Here is a 20,847-nt window from a genome sequence, read left to right on the forward strand (position 1 = left end):
GTTCCAAACCCAAATTATCACCTCACCCCAGTCAAAATGGTTTTTATGAAAAAGACAGGCCACGATGAATGCTGGCGAGGATGTGGAGAAAGGGGGACCCTCGTGCGCTGCCGGTGAGAATGTAAATTAGTGCAACCACTGAGGAGAGCAGTATGGAAGTTCCTCAAAAAACTGCAAATAGAACTATCCATGTATATCTAAAAGAAAGGAAATCAGTATATGGAAAAGATTATCTGCACTCCCGTGTTTATTGCAGCACTGGTCACAATTGCCAACATTTGGAATAAACCTCAGGGTCCATCAATGGGGGAATAGATAAAAATATGGGGTACATACACAAGGAAATATTATTTAGCCCTAAAAAGAATGAAATCCTGCCATTTGCAACAACACAGGTAGAACTGGAGAACGTGATGTTAAGTGAAATAAACCAAGCATAGAAAGACAAATCTTGCAGGTTCTCACTCATATATGGGAGCTACATAGTAAAACAATTGATCTCATAGAGACGGAACGCAGAACAATGGTTACCAGGGGCTGGGAAGGGCAGCGGGGAGCAGGAGATAAAGCGGGGATGGGTAATGGGGGAGAAAATATAGACAGATGCAATGAACGGTATTTGATAGCACAACAAAGTGACTACAGTCGACGATAAGTTATGGCATACTTTAAAATAACTAAGAGAGCGAAATTGGCATGTTCCTAACACAAAGAAATGACGGATGCTTGAGGGGATGGACACCCCGATTACTCAGGTTTGGTTATCACACACTGGATGCCAAAACTCATGTACCATATAAACATATGCAAGCATTATGTACCCATAATAATTAAAAATTTAGAAAAATTAAAGAAAGGCAGGTCAGGGGCCTGCGGTCAGGTGTTGGCTGAAATAAACAGCAGGTTCCCCGGCAGCCTGGCACTTTCCCGGGAAGACCTTTCACCAGCGGGTGGGAGGGGTGGATGGAAAACCCTGGCCCAGCTTCTAGAGAGTTCGGTCATCTTCTAGCGCGGAGGTTCAGGCAGAGTCTTCCCGGGCAGAAGGTCCTGCAGTTCTCACAGCGTCCAGCCAGAAAACGGCGTTCCCAAAAGTTTGAAAATCTTCCTTTCTGCGACCCGCGTCCCCGCGCGGTGTCGGGCCCGGCAGGGGGTCGGCTGGGGGGGGGGGGTCGGAAGAGGAAAGCGAAAGTGACCGCCCCAGGGACGCTGGCCGGGGACCCCGCTTGCCCGGGGCGTCGTGCCTCCCTGGGACCCCAGAGCACCCCGGCTGCCCCGTGACGCGCAGTCCTCCCTCGGGTCCTCCGGGCTGTCCCGCTGGCGGTGACAGGGCGAAGAGGGCGGTGGCCGAGCCGACCCCGCCCGCCCGGAGCCTTAAGCGCCGCCTCGCCGTCCCCGTCCCCGCCCCGTCGCCGCGCGGTGGGTGCCAGGCCCGCGCCCGCCCCGCTCGGCCATGGGCGCCGCCGGCTCCTCCGCGCTGGCCCGGCCGGGGTGGCTCGGGGTCGCCGCGCTGGGTCTGGCCGCGGTGGCGCTGGGGGCCGCGGCCTGGCTCCGTGGGCGGCCCGGGCGGCGCCGGCGGCTGCGGCAGGTGGGCACCGTGGGGCAGCTGTGGATCTACCCGGTGAAGTCCTGCAAGGGGGTGTCGGTGCGCACGGCGGAGTGCACGGCCATGGGGCTGCGCAGCGGCCACCTGCGGGACAGGTACGGCCGGGCCCGGGCGCACGGGGACCACGAGGGCGGAGGAGGTGGGGCTGCCCGGTCTGGGTGGGCAAGGCCGGCAGAGGTTTGCGCCCTGTTTCCTGGGCTGACCCTTGGACTCTGGATCCATTCGCCGGGAAGGTCACGTTCATGTCTCACTTAGTTTTGGTAAAGTGACTAAGGGCAATCCCGTGCCGTGTCTGGACGAGACAGTCTCCCTTTTCACAGGAGGGGGTCTCACCTGCTTAGGGCCGAGGCTCCCGCGGGCTCTAAAGTTTCAGATTCTATCTTAGTATTTGACACAGTAGGAGAAAAACATCAGTGACATGCGGTTGGCGCCAGAGGGAGCAACACAGAACCCACGTGAGGCCTGGGGAATCTTTTCGTGTTGGAAGCTGCACTAATTTAGCAGTAATCCAATAAGGCCGCATTCGGGAAACTTCTATTAGATATACTTAAAAATGTAGATTGTTTTGTAAAGCTCTAACTGCTGTGTGCTTCATAATTTCAGAAAATGAAAACTTTGCTAATTTTAAAGTTAACCTTTTAAAGACTTTGTCCTGTCTGCATTTTGTTGGAAAGCATTTGAATATTTGGTTGCAGCGTGGAGGTCCAAAGTTCCAGTGGATCCTCTAGATGGGCGTCAGTCATTTGTGGCCGTGAGAGCATCTTGATTGGGGTTGGGTAGGAGAATGCAGATTGGCAGCCGTAGTGGTTGAAAAGCAAGAAAGCATTTTGGGGGGCACCTTGCTGAAGGTGTGGGTATTCTGCGTTTTTCCACATTTCATTTGGATCTTTCTTAGCATCCAACGGTGACTTTAACATGTCATCTGTTAAGAGCTCAATCAATTTTAACTCTAGTTCTTTAGGTGCCTTGGTGATACAATCAGGTGAGGCTGAAACGCTAATTTGAGTGTGATTCATGATTCTCAAAGTCAGTGAAACTTTCATTGTATTCTCTAATTAATAGGTCTACAACCACTGCGTATTCTTCAAATGATTTGCATATATTATCCTGCTCATCAATGAGCTTTGCTCACTGGAGGAAATGTTCATACAAAATTTCCCTTTGAAAAAGTATTTTGAAAGAAGATAGCTTTTTCAGAAATGTTTGGCTTTTTTGCCATGTATCATATATAGACTTAGTTTTACTTTGCAAAGAAATATTGAAGTTGTTTTGATGTGACATGATATCACACAGAAATGCTGTATTCCTACAGAAATCATTTTTCAATAATTCACATTGCTGATTCTGTTCTTCATAAAATCCAACTATCTGTTCTTGCAGAGATAAAATTGTGGCTAATACCTGCCCCTGCCATGGCCAACACACCCTAGAATGATAGTGCAAATCCACACTGACTATACCTCATGGTCCAACTTTAGCATGTTACAAAACTGACCATGCCTTTATGCATTTGCATAAATATAGTTAACAATAGTTACAACTTGTTGCAAAGTGTCACTTAAAATAGTAGCTTTAGCACAGAGATTTTGCTGATGCAAGATACAATGAAACGAAATGAGAGCATCTGGATCTGTTAATACTTTTTTTTATCAGTGCAATAAACCCTTCGTGTTTTCCTATCATGGAAGGTGCACTGTCTATACAGACGCTCACTAAATTTACCAAATTGAGTGCAACTTCATGACATTTATCTTGAAAGTTGTTGAAGATATCTATTCCTTGTGTTCTGTTTGCAAGAGCACCCAAAGCGAGTAACTCTTCGTAGGGAAGAAAATCTTCTGTTATGACCTGAATGAAGTATAAAACCTGCACCAAGTCAGTAGTATGAGTTGATTCATCCAAAGCAATTGAATAATGTATATTTTCCTTTTGAAATACTGCATGAAGTTGTTCTGTTAAGTTGAAGGCTAATTCCTGCTGCTGATCGGTTATAGTTCTCCTGGAAAGAGGCAGTACTCTGTACTTTGTACTTTGCTTAGACTCTTTTTTATCAGGGTCTAAGCAGCCTAGAACTTCAACAATGCATTCTTTCACGATTTCTGCATCACTGAATGGCTTCCTTTTTTTCTCCCGAGTATATAAGCTACTTTATAAGTTGCCTCAGTGGCATTATTTCCAGGTCTTATTGCTGCTTAAAAGAATTGTCTTTGCTTTTTATTCAGTGCTTAATATGTAGCAGAGACTGAGCTAAATCTTGTGCTGTAGTTTATCATAACAGTCTTATGGGCTAGACATTATTATCTCCATTTTGCGAACAAGGACACAGTATCAGATTGGTTGAGTATCTCACCCAAGATCACAAAACCAATGCATGCTGGGGGTGATTGGAACTCAGATCTGTGTGCCTGCAGCACTTAGACTGTTTCTATGTTATGTATGATATAGAAGTATAAGGATTGCACCAGGGATTAGGAGACCTTGGCCATAGTCTCTACTCCTCAATTTTCTCATTTGCAAAAAAAAAAAAAAGAAAACAAAAGAAAAAAAGAAGAAGAAGACAGTTGAACTCAATTTTTTTTTTTTTTTTTTTTTTGACAGAGTCTCACTGTGTTGCCCAGGGTAGAGTGCCGTGGCGTCAGCCTCACTCACAGCAACCTCAAACTCCTGGGCTTGAGCAATCCTCCTGCCTCAGCCTCCCAAGTAGCTGGGACTACAGGCATGCGCCACCATGCCCGGCTAATTTTTTCTATATATATTTTTAGTTGTCCATTTAATTTCTTTCAAATTTTAGTAGAGACGAGGTCTTGCTCTTGCTCAGGCTGGTCTCGAACTCCTGAGCTCAAACGATCCACCTGCCTCAGCCTCCCAGAGTGCTAGGATTACAGGCGTGAGCCAACGTGCCCGGCCTGATGGTCTTTAAAACTCTGTCTTACCTAGCTTTTATTTATCAAAGGATAACTGAAAATGGGAAAGCAAGCTTGCTGGGAAAAACTCTATTTAACAGCCGCTGTTCTCTCAACCTAAGAATACAGTAACATGACGACGAGTATCCCTAGAATGCAGGGAAGACCTTGTTTCTATGATTCCATTCTGAACCTGTGTCTTTGGAACTGTCAGAAGCTTGGATTTTCCTCTGTAAGTGCTCTGTGCCCTCTAATTTCTAGAGTTACTTTGTTCAGAGCTTAGTGTGCTTGTGAACTCTTGGCTTGAGCACCCTCAGCCTGGAGGTGTTTGAAGTCTGCGCTGTAGAATGCTGGCGCTGGCTGTCTGGGCAGATGCCGGTGGGCATGTCTGTCTTCCTTGACCTTGTAAACCCCTGCCCTCCTTCGCAGCCTGTACGACTTGATCATTTATATCTGTCTAAACCCCTTTGGAAGCCAGCCCTTTATTTCTTCTGCACACACTGTTAACTCTTGGAGAGACGACGCTCCCAAGTGTATTACTCAGAGTGTCATTCCCTGCGTGATTCCTGCTGTCTTTCTCTTCCCAGGGCTCCTGCTTTCCCTCACCTTCAGGCTCCGTGCTGCTCCCAAGGCCAGTTTGCAAACCAGACATGAGATTTATCAGTTGTTTTGGGGGCCACCTCCCTGTTGCTATTGCTCACTCAGGCCATAGTAGCCTTTTTGGGGAATCAGAGCTCTGGGCTGCTACACTGATCCCAGTATCACAAACTCATGCTTTGCCTGTAACATCAAGGTGCTGGCATTTCTCACTGCAGATTAAGTTGGGGTAACTTGGTCGTGACAAAATTCACACTCTAGACTTAATCCTTCCTTTGGATCTGGGAGAATAGAGCTAATTATTCATTCACTGGGCATCATTTGTGTGCAAAAAATGAAAAATATTGTTACCCAGGTTGACAGGGTAATGAAATGGTTGGAGTACATTACAAATGGCAACCTTTTACCTTTGATCATTGTCCTGTTCCAGTGTTGGACTCCCTGCAAATTGTCACTTGCCTTTTTAATTGCAGCCAGGAACAGGAAACCTCTAGCCACTGTGAACCCCAGCAGCTGGCTCCTGTGTTATTATACAACGAATGGGCTGCAGCTGAGAGCGGGGCCGTGCGCCACAGTGAAGGGTTAGTGTGGTAAAGGATGAATGACAGGTGAGAAGACAGCCCAGAGAAGGGCTGTCAGAAGTGATGTGCAAACAGGTGTGTCACTCCTATTTGCACGTGAGTCTGGTTGTGTGCGGTTCCTGGAGGGCGTCTGGTGTGCGGCTGGGGCATGTTGGAAGTTAAGGGCACGAGCTCTGGTGAGGCTAACCAAAGAACTCCGCACCTAGGAACAAGGCAGGCAGAGGGAACAGGGCCCAGCCCCAAGGGAATGAGGCTATAATGACATTGGCAGTAATCCCCTATTTGCAGAACCCACCCTAAGGATCAGAGAACCCTGGGATTCAGATGATGCCGGGGGTGTCCAAATGAAGGCAGGGAAGCCCCCTGAATGCACCAAGCGGGTGCTTGGCTTCTCACAGGAGTGAATTCGAGAGTGAGCCAACTGTCTCAATAAAGGACAGAGACAGACGACAGATCCTACTCCACAGACAGAGTCAGGTGGCCTTTCCCAAGCAGTAGGGCACCGCTTAGGGGGCAATGGTAATATTTTTAAATGTTCAAAGACATGTTGGGAAACAGCTGTTCATGGCCATCATTGTCTTGAGGTCAGGCCCTAAAGGTTAATCATAAAGGTCACAGAAAGGAAAGCACAGAGAGTTTGCACGGCGTCTGGCTTCGTGATCCGTCCATCGTCAGGTGGTCCCTGGCAGCTTCCTTGTTCAGGCCGGTCAGGGTCCGGGGTCGGCCAAAATGGCTGCACTTGGGCTCTCCCTGCCTCCGGTTTCTGCCTTGTCCCTGCCTTCCAAGGACATCTAGAAGGAAAAAGGAGGCCTCCCCAGAGGGTTGGGACTCGCTGCTGCCCATCCGTTCTTGGGAGGGAGCAGCCGAGACAACTGCGAAAACGGCCTTGCGCGGCCACACCGTCACGCGTGCCAGGCAGCAGGGCACGGGCTGCCGGGCAGGGACCGTTTAGGCAGCGCCCGGAGGGTACGGCTGACAGGGAGGCTCCAGATGTGAGAGTCTCTGCCAGGGTTGGGAAAGGCCGAGACCCGGCCCCCGGTGCTCCGCTGCCAGAGGTCCTCGTGAGGTGGCCTCTGCCACTCCCCGCTGGCCCCGGTCAAATTCCGAGATGTCTTCCCGGGAGGCGCTGGCCCTCGTTCCAGAAGGGGCTGTGCCTTGTGTCCTGCTCCCGTTTGCAGAGCCTCTGGCTTCCAGGTGCTGCCCACCGACCCAGGCCCAGAGAGCGCCTCGCGTTCCCCACGTGTCCGCAGGCTCTGTGTTCCTTCTAAAATAATGATGCTGACGTTTATTTTCCCTAAAACTACAACGGTTTTATTTTTTTTTTTTGCAACTGAAACATTTGTGCGGCGCAACCCAAACTTCCGGGAGGCTGTAGACTAAAGCGTAAATGATGAGGCCTGGCCGGCTCTTAGCACGGTGGGCTCCCTAGGAGACCAGTGGAGTTTTTATCTCTTTGTTCTCTGTGTCAGCGTGTGTGCGTGAAGAAGGAAGGCTGTCAGGAAATGTCACATGCCCAGCAAGGTGAACAGAGCAGAACCAGCTGGGGCCTGTTGGAGTCAGGAACACTGCAAGACCTTTGTCTAAGCATCCGGTTCTCTCGGGCCAGTGGTTTCGGACAACCGCGTCTTGTTCTACAACAGAAACACCTGGAAGATATTTTGCTGCCCCTGGGGCCTCAGAGACGTATCTGGCGGGCCCGGGGAAGCTTCTCAGCAAAACAGAGTCCTCCACCGAGCAACATGGGTGGCCAAGCACTGAGGGAAGGTCCCTAAACCAGCCGCATTTTCTGGTTTTTGAAACTGGAGATTTTCCTATCTTGGCCAGAATCTCTCTCTCGGGACTATTTCTGCTAAATTAGCTCTTTTGGGGGCTCACCACCTTTTAGATTCAAAGAATTTGGCCAGACCTGGATAATTGTCCAGAAAGTAATTATTGAGTCCCACCTTGGGGTGGGTGGAGGGTTTTGAGGAAATAGAAATTAAAGGGAAGCTATTGAGAGCTGCAAGAGGATCTTCTGAGTGTGCCCTTGTTTGGTTCTCTGCAGGTTCTGGCTGGTGATTAAGGAAGATGGACACATGGTCACGGCCCGGCAGGAGCCGCGCCTCCTGTTGGTCTCCATCTCCTACGAGAACAACTGCCTGGTGCTCAGGGCTCCGGGCGTGGACCAGCTGGTTTTGCCGAGCAAGCTGCCTCCCTCAAACCCCGTCCACGACTGCAGGTGTTCTGCCTGGGGGCATCCGGGGGGCGGCAGCAGACCTGATTTTAGCAGGCTTCTCTCTGCGTTCTGTCCTGCTACGGTTTGTACGGTAGATGATGAAATTGGTAAAGGAAATATTTAAGAGAAGTATCGTTTGGATTCGGATCGGGATGGTGCTCAGGTGTGAGTGGATGGGGCGGAGTATTGTTTTACGTGGACCCAGGATTTGTTTTAATTGGATACGGAAAGACGCAGGGACACAGAAATGACTGCCATGAAGCAATTGTTCATACTGACAGATCTCCAGAGTTGGAGCTTGGCCCGCCCCACAGCGCCACATGGGGAAGTGCCAAGTTTGATCAGGAGGCAGAGGGAACAAGGGGAAAACGTGGGTGGAGCCTTTGTTGCGGTTTCCAAAGGAAAGGGAAAGCAAGGCAGGGGAGGCAGGCCTAGGATGAGCTGGTGCGAGTGGTTTCAGCAGGCTCTGTGGCCCGGGGGCCTTCCCTGGTGGTCTGGTACCTGGCCCTGGCGTGATCAGGGCAGGGGACTAGTGGCCCAGCATGCGGGCACTCAATAAAGGAGGTGGTGGGAGGTGCGGGCTCAGGATGGGAGGGTGTCCCTGGGAAAGGCTTGCAGACCATCAGGGTGCTTTTCCAGGAACAGGCTGGTCCCGGGGGGGTGGGGCAGTCCTTGCAGGGTCAGCAAGGCCCCAAGACACCAAAGCATCAGAAATGCAGAAAATAAAAAGCAGGACTGATACAAGTATGAAGGGAGCACAACGTGTCCATCGTCAGGGCTCGTCCCCTTTCATTCGTGTCCGAGGGGCCTGTTTTCAGCAGCGTCGGTTCTCTGACCAGGCCGTGGAGCCTCTAGCAGCTGTCCCAGGGCTGGATGGTGAGGGTGGCGAGGGTGGCGAGGGTGGTGAGGGTGGCGAGGGTGGCGAGGGTGGCGAGGGTGGCGAGGATGGCGAGGATGGTTAGGATGGCGAGGGTGGCGAGGGTGGCGAGGGTGGCGAGGATGGCGAGGGTGGTTAGGATGGCGAGGGTGGCGAGGATGGCGAGGGTGGCGAGGGTGGCGAGGGTGGCGAGGATGGTTAGGATGGCGAGGGTGGCGAGGATGGCGAGGGTGGCGAGGGTGGCGAGGATGGTTAGGATGGCGAGGGTGGCGAGGATGGCGAGGGTGGCGAGGGTGGCGAGGGTGGCGAGGGTGGCGAGGGTGGCGAGGGTGGCGAGGGTGGCGAGGGTGGCGAGGGTGGCGAGGGTGGCGAGGATGGTTAGGATGGCGAGGGTGGCGAGGGTGGCGAGGGTGGCGAGGATGACGAGGGTGGCGAGGGTGGCGAGGATGGCGAGGGTGGCGAGGGTGGCGAGGATGGCGAGGGTGGCGAGGATGGCGAGGGTGGCGAGGGTGGCGAGGGTGGCGAGGGTGGCGAGGGTGGCGAGGATGGCGAGGGTGGAGAGGATGGCGAGGGTGGCGAGGGTGGCGAGGGTGGCGAGGATGGCGAGGATGGCGAGGATGGCGAGGGTGGAGAGGATGGCGAGGATGGCGAGGATGGCGAGGGTGGAGAGGATGGCGAGGGTGGAGAGGGTGGCGAGGGTGGCGAGGGTGGCGAGGATGGCGAGGATGGCGAGGGTGGAGAGGGTGGCGAGGGTGGCGAGGGTGGCGAGGGTGGCGAGGGTGGAGAGGATGGAGAGGATGGCGAGGGTGGAGAGGGTGGCGAGGGTGGCGAGGATGGCGAGGGTGGAGAGGGTGGCGAGGGTGGCGAGGGTGGCGAGGGTGGCGAGGATGGCGAGGGTGGAGAGGGTGGCGAGGGTGGCGAGGGTGGCGAGGGTGGCGAGGGTGGCGAGGATGGAGAGGATGGCGAGGATGGCGAGGGTGGAGAGGGTGGCGAGGGTGGCGAGGGTGGCGAGGATGGAGAGGATGGCGAGGATGGCGAGGGTGGAGAGGGTGGCGAGGGTGGCGAGGGTGGCGAGGATGGAGAGGATGGCGAGGATGGCGAGGGTGGAGAGGGTGGCGAGGGTGGCGAGGGTGGCGAGGGTGGCGAGGATGGCGAGGGTGGCGAGGGTGGCGAGGGTGGCGAGGGTGGCGAGGGTGGCGAGGATGGAGAGGATGGCGAGGATGGCGAGGGTGGAGAGGGTGGCGAGGATGGCGAGGATGGCGAGGGTGGAGAGGGTGGCGAGGGTGGCGAGGGTGGAGAGGGTGGCGAGGGTGGCGAGGGTGGCGAGGGTGGCGAGGGTGGCGAGGGTGGCGAGGGTGGCGAGGGTGGCGAGGATGGCGAGGATGGCGAGGGTGGAGAGGGTGGCGAGGATGGCGAGGATGGCGAGGGTGGAGAGGATGGCGAGGGTGGAGAGGGTGGCGAGGGTGGCGAGGGTGGCGAGGGTGGCGAGGGTGGCGAGGATGGCGAGGGTGGCGAGGGTGGCGAGGGTGGCGAGGGTGGCGAGGGTGGCGAGGATGGAGAGGGTGGCGAGGGTGGCGAGGATGGCGAGGGTGGCGAGGATGGCGAGGGTGGAGAGGATGGCGAGGGTGGCGAGGGTGGCGAGGGTGGCGAGGGTGGCGAGGGTGGCGAGGGTGGCGAGGGTGGCGAGGATGGAGAGGGTGGCGAGGGTGGCGAGGGTGGCGAGGGTGGCGAGGGTGGAGAGGGTGGCGAGGGTGGCGAGGGTGGCGAGGGTGGCGAGGATGGTTAGGATGGTGAGGGTGGCGAGGGTGGAGAGGGTGGCGAGGATGGCGAGGGTGGCGAGGATGGCGAGGATGGCGAGGATGGCGAGGATGATGAGGGTGGCGAGGGTGGCGAGGGTGGCGAGGATGGCGAGGGTGGCGAGGGTGGCGAGGATGGCGAGGGTGGCGAGGGTGGCGAGGGTGCTGGAGCTTTTCAGTGGGACTCTGCAGCCTCTGGGGTCTGTGGTGGAGACGAAGGCACTTTCAACAGGAGCTGGGTGGGAGGGCGGAGACACAGGCAGACCTGGGCTTCCTTTTGGTCCATGGGACCCCTGCTGAGTCGTCAAGTCCCAGGGCTTGCTGGGGTCGTGCACTTTGATATCAGGAAGTCCTAGAGACTCAGGTGCTTATCATGGGATGATCTGATCTCCTTGGAACCAACTGAGCTTTCTGAGTACGTGGAAGTCAGTGTTGGGCGAAGGTCCAGGACTCATCTTGCTCCCCGAGCCCTCGTCGTCTGCTTTTGCGAGCAAAGCGTCTGAGCCGAAATCCGCCACTCACAGCACCCACTTTTCAAAAGTCTGAACAACTAATTCACTAAATACAGTAATACTAACTAGGAGGCAGATCTCATTAATTCCACTTGACCAATGAGGAAACCGAGACTTGGGTCCCTGTTACACAAAGGTGGAGCTGGGGTGTGGAGCTACCCACCTCCTGGGCTTTTGCTTTTAACACCTACGTGCGGGGAGAGGAAAAGCTTCCCCCCAAACGGCAGGTCCTGCCCTCTTCCTCCTCTGCTTCTGCCCAAGTTTAGCCCAAGGACCACCCATGGCCTTCCGGGGTGGTCGGGTCCCTACAGTGTCCCTGAGTGTGTGGCTGTGAGTAAGTGACCTGGTTTCCGCGTGACCTTTCCAGGGTATTTGGTCTTGACATTAAAGGCAGAGACTGTGGTGATGAGGCGGCTCAGTGGTTCACCAGCTTCTTGAAGACAGAAGCCTTCAGGTTGGTCCAGTTTGAAACGAGCATGAAGGGAAGAACATCGAGAAAACTCATCTCCGCTGCTGTGCAGAGTTACCAGGTGAGCTGACGGAGACTTCGCTTTCACGCCTACCGCTTACCCTTCCCTGTCCGGCTTCCTTCCCGGCCTGCAAAGAGCCCCTCTTGGGACCTCGGCTAGGAAAATACGGTAATGGCCCCGGTGCGGTGACGGGGGCGGGGGGCGCACCCTGGGCAGAGGTGCTGGGGATGGAGAGGAAAATGAGATATCTCTGGGGCACCTGAAGGACGGAACGTGGGAGCTACTGTGGACGGAGGAGCCGGGCTGCTCCCGGTGGGCGGAGACTCGGGAGAAAACTGGTTGGAGAAGCGACCGTGAGGGGTGTGTTTGGGACTAAGCCCAAGTTTCCTGAAATCAGAGGTGCAGCCTTTTCCAGGCCGTCTGTCCACAGTCCGTGGTGTGGTTATGGCGGGTGCTGGGCAGGCACCTCCTCCGGGGAAAACGCCTCTGGGCCGGCCACGGCCGGAGACCAGCGTCCTTGGCTCTGCTGTGAGCTAAGATTTAAAATGCGAGTAGCTCAGGGCGTTTCTCCACACCCAGCTCCTTGGGGACAGGGTTTCTTATCTGCTTTGTCCACTGCTGTTTCGTGCCTGGTGCTGGCCGGGGCTCAGCTGTGTTGCTGACGGAATTGTTCCTGGAGTGTGGCTGCCGGGCAGCAGACCCTGGCCTGCCTGGGGGTGGTGTGGGAAGGGTCCCTGCCGAGGCAGGAGTGAGGAGCAGGGAGGAGGAGGCCTGGCAGGTGAGGCCGGCCTGGAGCCAGCCCCGGCTGCCGCCTTGTCCCTCTGTGTGGCTGGGAACTGTGCTCTGGCTCTGACCTGGCCGTGTCTAAGCCCGAAGTCACCTCTGCCTGCCAGTCCGTGCTCCTCTTCTGCGCTTGGGTGGTTTTGCTCTGGACTTTGCTCAGCTTTGCAGTCAGTCTAAGCAGTTTCAGGGGTGCTGAGGCCGGGTTGCTCTGCGCTCTTGGCACAGGTGGCCTACCCAGACTACAGCCCGATCCTGATCCTCTCGGAAGCCTCGCTGGCAGATTTGAATACCAGGATGGAGAAGAAAGTGAAAATGGAGAATTTTAGGCCAAACGTCGTGGTGACAGGCTGTGATGCTTTTGAGGAGGTAAGTGGCCCACTGCTCTTGTGTGTCATGCTCAGACGTGCTGCTCGAGGTGCTGAGGGAGCTGCTCTCTCTAGCCAGTGCCAGCTCCTCCAAGGTCAGCAGTGGGGAGACCCTCCTCTTCCAAGAGTCACCTTAACCTTCTGGAGTTCGCTAACTGCCGCCGCCATCTCCTCACTGGCCTCAGGGGAGCCTGCTCACCCTTTAAGGCTCAGGCCCCAAAGCAAACCGTCAAGAGTCCAGATTGCTGCAAATCTGAAAGTGGAATATATAAGCATAGCTCAGGGATCACAGGCAAACGGAGATATAAAGAACAGCCACCTCCCATTTTCCTGGAGGACGCAGGAGGGAGCCCGAAGAGTTGAGACTCCTGAAAGCCCAGACCTCAAAGTGGAGGCCAAGAGGACACAGGAAATCTGCCCCGGAAACGTTCCATGCTGTGGCCCGAGTTCTCTTCCGGAGGATGTGCACGCTCTCCTATGGGACTGACCCCAGAAACTCCCCCCTCTTCAAGGACATGCCACGTCAGAACCCAGTAGGAGCCTGCAGTCTTCGCACGGGAAACACAAGTGACTGGGTGTGGCTTGGTAATAAGAACCATCACAGGTCATCGTAAGCTGGGGAAGGGGGCAGGGGTGTCTAAACTTTCAGAGCATCGGACGCAACGACGACAAATACCATTTATTGGGTGTTTACTGGGCGCTTGGCATTGAGCTAATCAATCACTTCAGATAAAGGACTTTATTTGATCCTCAGGACGACCCTGTGAGGTCTGTATTGCTGTCCCCTTGGTATAAGGAAACTGAGGCTCAGGGCTGTTGGACACTCTGTCTGGCACACAAGTGGTGGCGTTGGCCGGAGAACCCAAGACTTGCGACTCCAGCGTCTGTGGGGTTGGGTGATAGCTCCGACTTGTACGTCCCAAGTAGTTAACTCTGAAAGGAGACGCTCTTCAACACCCCGTCCGCTCGGTTCTTTGCTCCACTCTGAGTGACGGCACTTGCTTTTGTGTGAGTATAATGTGCCATTATTTGTAGGCAAACACTGTCCTCTGCTCCGAACCTTTGCGTGGAGCCTGCGTAAGTCATTGCGTGTGAAGGCACCTACAGCGCGTGATAGTCTGAATAGCAGCATCGAGAGAGGCTGTCTACTTGGGGATGCTCTCTTGCCATTTGTTATCTAGTTTCTTTAATTCCTCTTTCTATTTGTTAATTTTAAAAAATCGATTATTTGCTGTGAGTCAGGCACGGTGTCTAGGAGCCCTGGGTACAGAGATGCAAAGAGACGGGTTGGCCCTTCGGAATTTTCCAGTACGAGAGGCGTGGCCGGGAGACAGTGACGGTCGAGTCTGACAAGTGCTTTCATGGATTAATAGACTTACTTAGGCCAGGCGCGGTGGCTCACGCCTGTCATCCCAGCACTCTGGGAGGCCGAGGCGGGAGGATCGCTTGAGGTCAGGAGTTCGAGACCAGCCTGAGCAAGAGCGAGACCCTGTCTGTCCTAAAAAAAAGAAAAAAAAAATAGAAAGAAATTAGCAGGACAATTAAAAATATATATAGAAAAATTAGCCGGGTATGGTGGCACATGCCTGTTGTCCCAGCTACTCGGGAGGCTGAGGCAGGAGGGTCGCTTGAGCCCAGGAGTTGGAGGTTGCTGTGAGCTAGGCTGACGCCACGGCACTCACTCTAGCCTGGGCAACAGAGTGAGACTCTGTCTCAAAAAAAAAAAAAAAAAAAAAAAGACTTATGAAGCCTTAATTTAAAAGATAACTTTCCCTTTCCTCTTAGGATACCTGGGATGAACTGCTGATTGGTAGTGTGGAGATGAAAAAGATAATGGCTTGTCCCAGGTAAGGATGCTTGCTGCGCTCACCTCTGGGCTCCCACTGGTTCCTAACCCTTGCCTAACCCACAGTTGTTGCATGACAGGTGCATTTTCACCACGGTGGACCCAGATACTGGCGTCATAGACAGGAAGGAGCCACTGGAGACCCTGAAGAGGTAGAACACCAATGTGTCCAGGGCATTTCCAATGTTGTCTCCACCCTAGAGCTGCCCCTGGTTGGCGCTGTGTGTGCCTCCCGGTGGACGTGAACCTTCTCTGCAGGGCGAGTGCCCTGTGCCTTCTCCTTGCTTGTGTCTGTCGGTTAGTGGGAGCGAGTCCTTGTTGCTTCCTCTTCTTTTCTGGATGGATCTTCTAGTACTTTTGATAAATTTTTAATTGTATACTATATTTTGAAATTTTAGTATCTCCAATATCAATGTTTCATAATATTTACATGTTTATTTCCAAATTAAGACCTTAAATACTTTATCTAACTATGTTTATGGCAACTCAAAGTCCTTTATCAGAATCTCTATCGAGGAATATGAAAATGATTGAAACTGCATAATGAAATGTTAGACAAAAATGAACATAATGAGTTGTCAGAGAAGAGGTTATTTCATGAAACTTTCAGGCTTGCAGTTCTGTTTTGTTTTTTGATTGTGAAGATGCCGTGAATTTTTTTTTCTTTAGACGGGTCATTGGAAAAATGAACTTTTTCGATAGTCCAGACCCACCTGCCAACTGTGTATCTCTGTCTTAATTTTTGTTCGCCAAGGAACCCTGACGTGGGAGGAGGTTGAAAGAATAGTGCTTAAACGCATTAAACGGAAGGTTTGGAGACTTCAGGGATGTTCCATTTTGCTGTTTCATGAGCATTTGTTTCAGTGAGTTGTGAAGTTGAAACAAGTACTTATTTTGGAGACAAAGTACTTATTTTATACTTACACACACACATGTTTTCTTTTTGGCCTTAAACTAAAGCCATAGAAAAATTGTTTAGATTCTCAGAATATTTCTAGAGAAACCAGGATAATTTGCAGTTGGACTAACTGTCCACAGACTTGTCTGTCAACGTTATAGAGAAAGCTTGCTATTTAATTATAAATAACCTGGAAGGAAAACTCGAATTCTGTTGAGAGCACTTAGATTGTTTTTTCTGCCCCATAATGAATTTTTGTACCTGATGGTGAATTTTTGCTTGTTTCAGCTACCGCCTGTGTGATCCTTCTGAGAAGTCATTGTACAAGTCATCCCCGCTCTTTGGGATCTATTATTCAGTGGAAAAAATCGGAAACCTGAGAGTTGGTGACCCCGTGTATCGGATGGTGTGACGATGGGTCCCTTGGAGTGAGACGGTAAGTGGTCAGCTTTGCTTCTGGATCACAGTGTCTTGAAGCCATTGCCACCTTTTCTTGTGCTAAGATGTTTCCTGTGTTATGCTGCTTTAATTCTTGGGAGAAGGAGCAGTTTTGTATTCTGATCTGTGGAGTTGGACAATGCCCTTTATCTCTATTCCCCTCCGTAGTCGGTGCACTACCACCAAGCCTTCTCCAGCCCTCTTTTCCACTCAGTTATAAAATGCTGATGGGACCGGGCGCGGTGGCTCACACCTGCAATCCTAGCACTCTGGGAGGCCGAGGTGGGCGGATCGTTTGAGCTCAGGAGTTCGAGACCAGCCTGAGCAAGAGCGAGACCCCATCTCTACTAAAAATAGAAAGAAATTAGCCAAACAACTAAAAATAGAAAAAATTAGCCAGGCATGGTGGTGCATGCCTGTAGTCCCAGCTACTGGGGAGGCTGAGGCAGGAGGATTGCTGGAGCCCAGGAGTTGGAGGTTGCTGTGAGCTAGGCTGACACCCTGGCACTCTAGCCTGGGCAACAGAGTGAGACTCTGTCTCAAAAAAAAAAAAAAAAAAAAAAAACAAAACCACAACTGCTGATGGAAGAGCCCCGGCAGAAAGACAGGTGTGTGTTCCCAGTTCATTAAGGAATAAGGCAATGAAGGTGAGGGAGTCTCAAGGGTTATACATTTATTTATTTTTATGTCTTGAATAGAAAAGTGAAGGAGAAATATTTAAATTATTCAAAATCAACGTGGAAAAATGTTTAAATCAATGTTTTGAAATTTTATTTATGTTTTAGAGACAGGGTCTCACTCTGTTGCCTGGGCTAGAGTGCCGTGGCGTCAGCCTAGCTCACAGCAACCTCAAACTCCTGGGCTCAAGGGATCCTCCTGCCTCAGCCTCCCGAGTAGCTGGGACCACAGGTGTGCACCACCGCACCCAGCTAATTTCTCTAGGGAGAAAATTACGAAGTTCCTCAGTGCCTGTGATTTCTAAGGGCCCTGGGAGAGAGGAGATCCAGGCCTGAGCCATCATTTGGAGTGAAACTGACCCTGTGTCCTGCTGTTCCAGCCACAGTTGACTGGACCCAGATCCGTGCCTGAGCCCAGGGCTTCCCTGTGCTATCTGCGTTTGTGGGAGCCCAGTGGCCTTTGAGAAGCCTTGCAGTCCGGGGTTCTCCTCATCACCTGATCACAAAGCCACCCAGTGAGATCCTGTTTTGCAGTGGATAGAGGCAGGGAGCATCTATGGTTCCCTCAGAGTCGGACAATTTCCAGTTGTCCCCCAGAAGGCCTTGTGTGTTAAAGAACCTAAGATAACGTGTTTTCTTTTGTAATCCTCTGTGAGATAGATATGGTAATAGGCCCTTATGGACAAGAAACAAAGGTCCAGGTAGGTCAGCTGACCTCGGGCCCTGGAGGTAGAGCCAGGAGGCCATGGTTTCTGCACAGCGTTGTGCCCTGCATTTGCAGGTGTAGAGAAACAACTGCAGCTTAGGCACAGATATGGCGCTCCACGGGTTCAGAGGAGAAAGATATCCTTTCTGGATAGAGTGATGGAAGAAAGCTTGAGGACAGGGGTGGAACCTGAACTGCAGAGAAGGCGCCAGGGGAGTGCGCCAGGGATTGCAGATGATGGAAGCTCCTAGAAGGTCCCACCTTGGCAGGAACCTAGGAGGATGCTGTAGCAGGGGTGAAGGGAGATGAGGATGGGGGGGAGGGATGCAGCCAGATACGATAGGTTCTTGCAAGTTAGTTTACAGGTAAAGTTTGCTACGGTACATTTAGACCCAAGTCACAATCAAAGCCGTGCTTTTGGAAGATGTTCCTGAGGGCCACGTGTGGCTGGATCGGAGGGAGGGGGTTTTAAACTTAAGTAGGATGGAAGTTGTGGGCGTGGAGAGAGAGGCACAGACCGCTCAGATCCTCAGGGGGCAGCGATGCTCTTTGCCGTTGGGCCCTAAGCTCCCTGCCAGCGTCACCCACCACAGCTCCACGCGAACCCCGGGCACTTGCCAGACGCTGCTCCTGTGCCTCCCTGCTCTGAACGTGCTCCTGGCCACGCTGGAGGAAGCCTTCCCTGCAGCCCACACGCCAGGGTGGCTGAGAGGGCTCCCTTCTGGTTATGCACTTCAGCGGGGGCTTAAAATACAGCAGCGAGAGCACTTATCTGTTTTAAGTGTGAGACCACTGTGGTTTCTGCATTTTGGAGGACCCCCTTTATACAACAGGTTAAAGGACAGATTAAAGCTTTTTTTTTTTTTTAAGGTGGTTAATATTTGTACTAACGTTACTTGAGTTGCTTATCTACTTAAAAATTTAATTATACAAAAGTTTACCTGTTTCATTATAAATGTAATATAGTACATGTTCACCAAGGCAAATTTAGAAATGACCAGAAAAGTGTTAGAAAGAAAACAATCATCCTTTGTCACTGTTTTTAAATTTTATTCTTGTTGATATTTTTTGTTTGTTTAATGTAGCTGTGATCTCTACGATCTATGTATATCTCTGTATCTATCCATGACACATAGATCTATATGATATGGATATTTAGATAGAGATATCAATGGATAGATCACGAGCACTTTCACAGCTCTCCAACCTATTCAAATGTCATTTTTGATGGCTTCATAGCATTGCATTGTATAAATGAGTGACAATTTTTTAATACCGTTTTTACAGTATTTCACACTTGGACTATATCCAATTTTGTTATAAATAATTTTATGGTATAAATCTTTGTCTGCAGAACATTTTGAAACTAAGGCTTTGTCTATAGGTGAGATTCCTAAAAGTGGAATTGTTGACTCGTAGGGTATAAGGGTATTTTTTAGCATCTTGACCAATTGTTTTCAAAACAATTGTTTGCACTCCCACATGTTGTGTAGGAAAGACTCCTTGCTCTGGGCCAATCTTAATCTGCTTTTTTCCGTTAAAGTAATTTGGGAAAGGACAGTTTATATTGCTTGCATCTTAACCTCAATAAGTGACTGTTTTGTGTGTGTTTGAATTATTTATGACTATCAAGATAAATAACCAAATAATCAGAGATTCTTATTATTTCTTTAGGTTTCCACATCCAGGAGGCATTGATGATGATTTTAACAACAGCAGTAACCACACGTCAGCAAATCATTATTGCCCAGCCTTTAACCATCTTCATCCTGGAAATCAATCTCTATTTTTGACTTTTTAGAGTTGTGTACGCTCTGGGCTAATGCAAGGAAAGCGTTAGAGGTGATTTGAGAATATGAAGCTATATAAATTTTAGGTAATGAAGAAGGCTTTTCAAATAAGTAAAATTGTCTATAAAATCATTTTGAATATCACTGTGGCTCTTACACCTTTCCAATACCTGACTTCACTATTGATGAACAAGAAAATTTAATGAATCAACTAAAAAGGTGCAAAACATTTTTAAAATTTTGTTACTCATCATTCTATGTTTTGGCAGAAATGGGAACCAACAGTTTATTGTTTCCTGGTGTGCTTTACATGTTACCACACTTAGAAATGCCCAGTAGTTGGTCTTTGCATGGCTACTGGGGCTTCTCGACTTTGCAGTTGTGTTTCTTACCTTACCACTAAGGCATCAGGGTTGTACTTGAGTATGGAAATTATTTCATAGCACTTGTTTTTTATATTCTATGACACCCTTATTAAGCCATATAAAAGTGGTTTGCTTGTGCGTAACTGCTGGATACACCACCTGCAATTCCAAGTAAGATAAAGAGAATGGAATTTAAAAGAGGATGAAATGTTGAGAGTGAGCGTGGGAAGAAGAACGTGGGAATATATTTTTTAGATGCAAATTATTTTTTTGTAACAAAGAGAAATGAACTATTTGGTCTGACAAAGCAAAAAAAAAAATAATACTGAAGTAATTAATATATGAATGAATTAACCCGCTTATAATTTTGTGGTTTCTTTATTATCAATAAATGTGACTATCAAACCTTCTTTTTTCCTTTGCTGTTTATGAGCCTGCTCCCAGGGCTTGTCTCATCCTCTATTCGAACGCCAGTCACTGTCATTCGGTTTTCCTTGCGCTGTCTGGTGCCTCCAGAGACATGATCTGACTCCACAAACCTCGCCTGTGGCCTGTCGTCAGTGGGGCCCGGGTGCGTCAGGCGCTGCAGCACACGGTGGCCCGCCTGAGGCGTGGTGGCCCGTGACTGCAGGGCCACTTCCAGCAGCTGTCCCTTCCTTCTCCCTTCTGCTTTGCTGGGTCCCAGAAGAAGTGAGAGCACCGAGAGATTCCAGTAGCTGGAGAAACGGTGATCTCTGTGCTCCGAACACAATTTCTGTATTTCACAGGGGTGGAGAGACGAAGAGGGTGACCTGGGGTTGGAAGGGAAAAGAAGAGGGCAGGTAAGACAGGATAATAGGACACGTAAATGTTTGGACCTAAACATTTATGATGAGGAGCCGTGTTCTGGAAAGACAGACCCTCCCTGGGTGCTGAAAAGAGTTGCCTGAAGTGAGTTGCCAGCTGGGGAAGGAGGTTCACTCCCCTCGGGGACTTCTTCTCCGAGCCAAGACATGGACCATCTGCGTGGACGACCCATGCACGCTCCCGGCCCGGCCTGACCTGGGGCTGACAGAACTTCTGGGCCAACTTCAGTCAGGCTGCTCTGCGCCCTCTTCTTGACTAGGCCTCGACCTTGTCACCCACCCCCTGGTAAAGCCCCGTCTCAGCGAGGATCCTGCTAAGTCAGTTTAGGGAGAATTTCCCGGCCGGGCGCGGTGGCTCACGCCTGTCATCCCCACACTCTGGGAGGCCGAGGAGGGAGGATCGCTGGAGGTCAGGAGTTCGAGACCAGCCTGAGCAAGAGCGAGACCCCATCTCCACTAAAAATAGAAAGAAATTATCTGGACAACTAAAAATATATATAGAAAAAATTAGCCAGGCATGGTGGCACATGCCTGTAGTCCCAGCTACTAGGGAGGCCGAGGCAGGAGGATCGCTTGAGCC

At 51.3% G+C, this 20,847-nt stretch overlaps 1 protein-coding gene across 1 annotated transcript; it reads left to right on the forward strand.

The window, feature by feature from the left end:
• The first annotated feature begins 1,433 nt into the window (after positions 1 to 1,433).
• Positions 1,434 to 19,832, forward strand: MTARC2 (mitochondrial amidoxime reducing component 2). Its single transcript, XM_069484482.1, has 8 exons — positions 1,434 to 1,698; positions 7,729 to 7,902; positions 11,452 to 11,614; positions 12,563 to 12,703; positions 14,488 to 14,549; positions 14,629 to 14,700; positions 15,735 to 15,882; positions 18,942 to 19,832. The coding sequence occupies exons 1-7, from the start codon at positions 1,451 to 1,453 to the stop codon at positions 15,856 to 15,858; spliced, it is 984 nt and encodes a 327-aa protein (XP_069340583.1). The 5' UTR covers positions 1,434 to 1,450; the 3' UTR covers positions 15,859 to 15,882; positions 18,942 to 19,832.
• The last annotated feature ends 1,015 nt before the right edge of the window (positions 19,833 to 20,847 follow it).

This window comes from Eulemur rufifrons, chromosome 11, assembly GCF_041146395.1.
Source record: "Eulemur rufifrons isolate Redbay chromosome 11, OSU_ERuf_1, whole genome shotgun sequence".
NCBI lineage: Eukaryota > Metazoa > Chordata > Mammalia > Primates > Lemuridae > Eulemur > Eulemur rufifrons.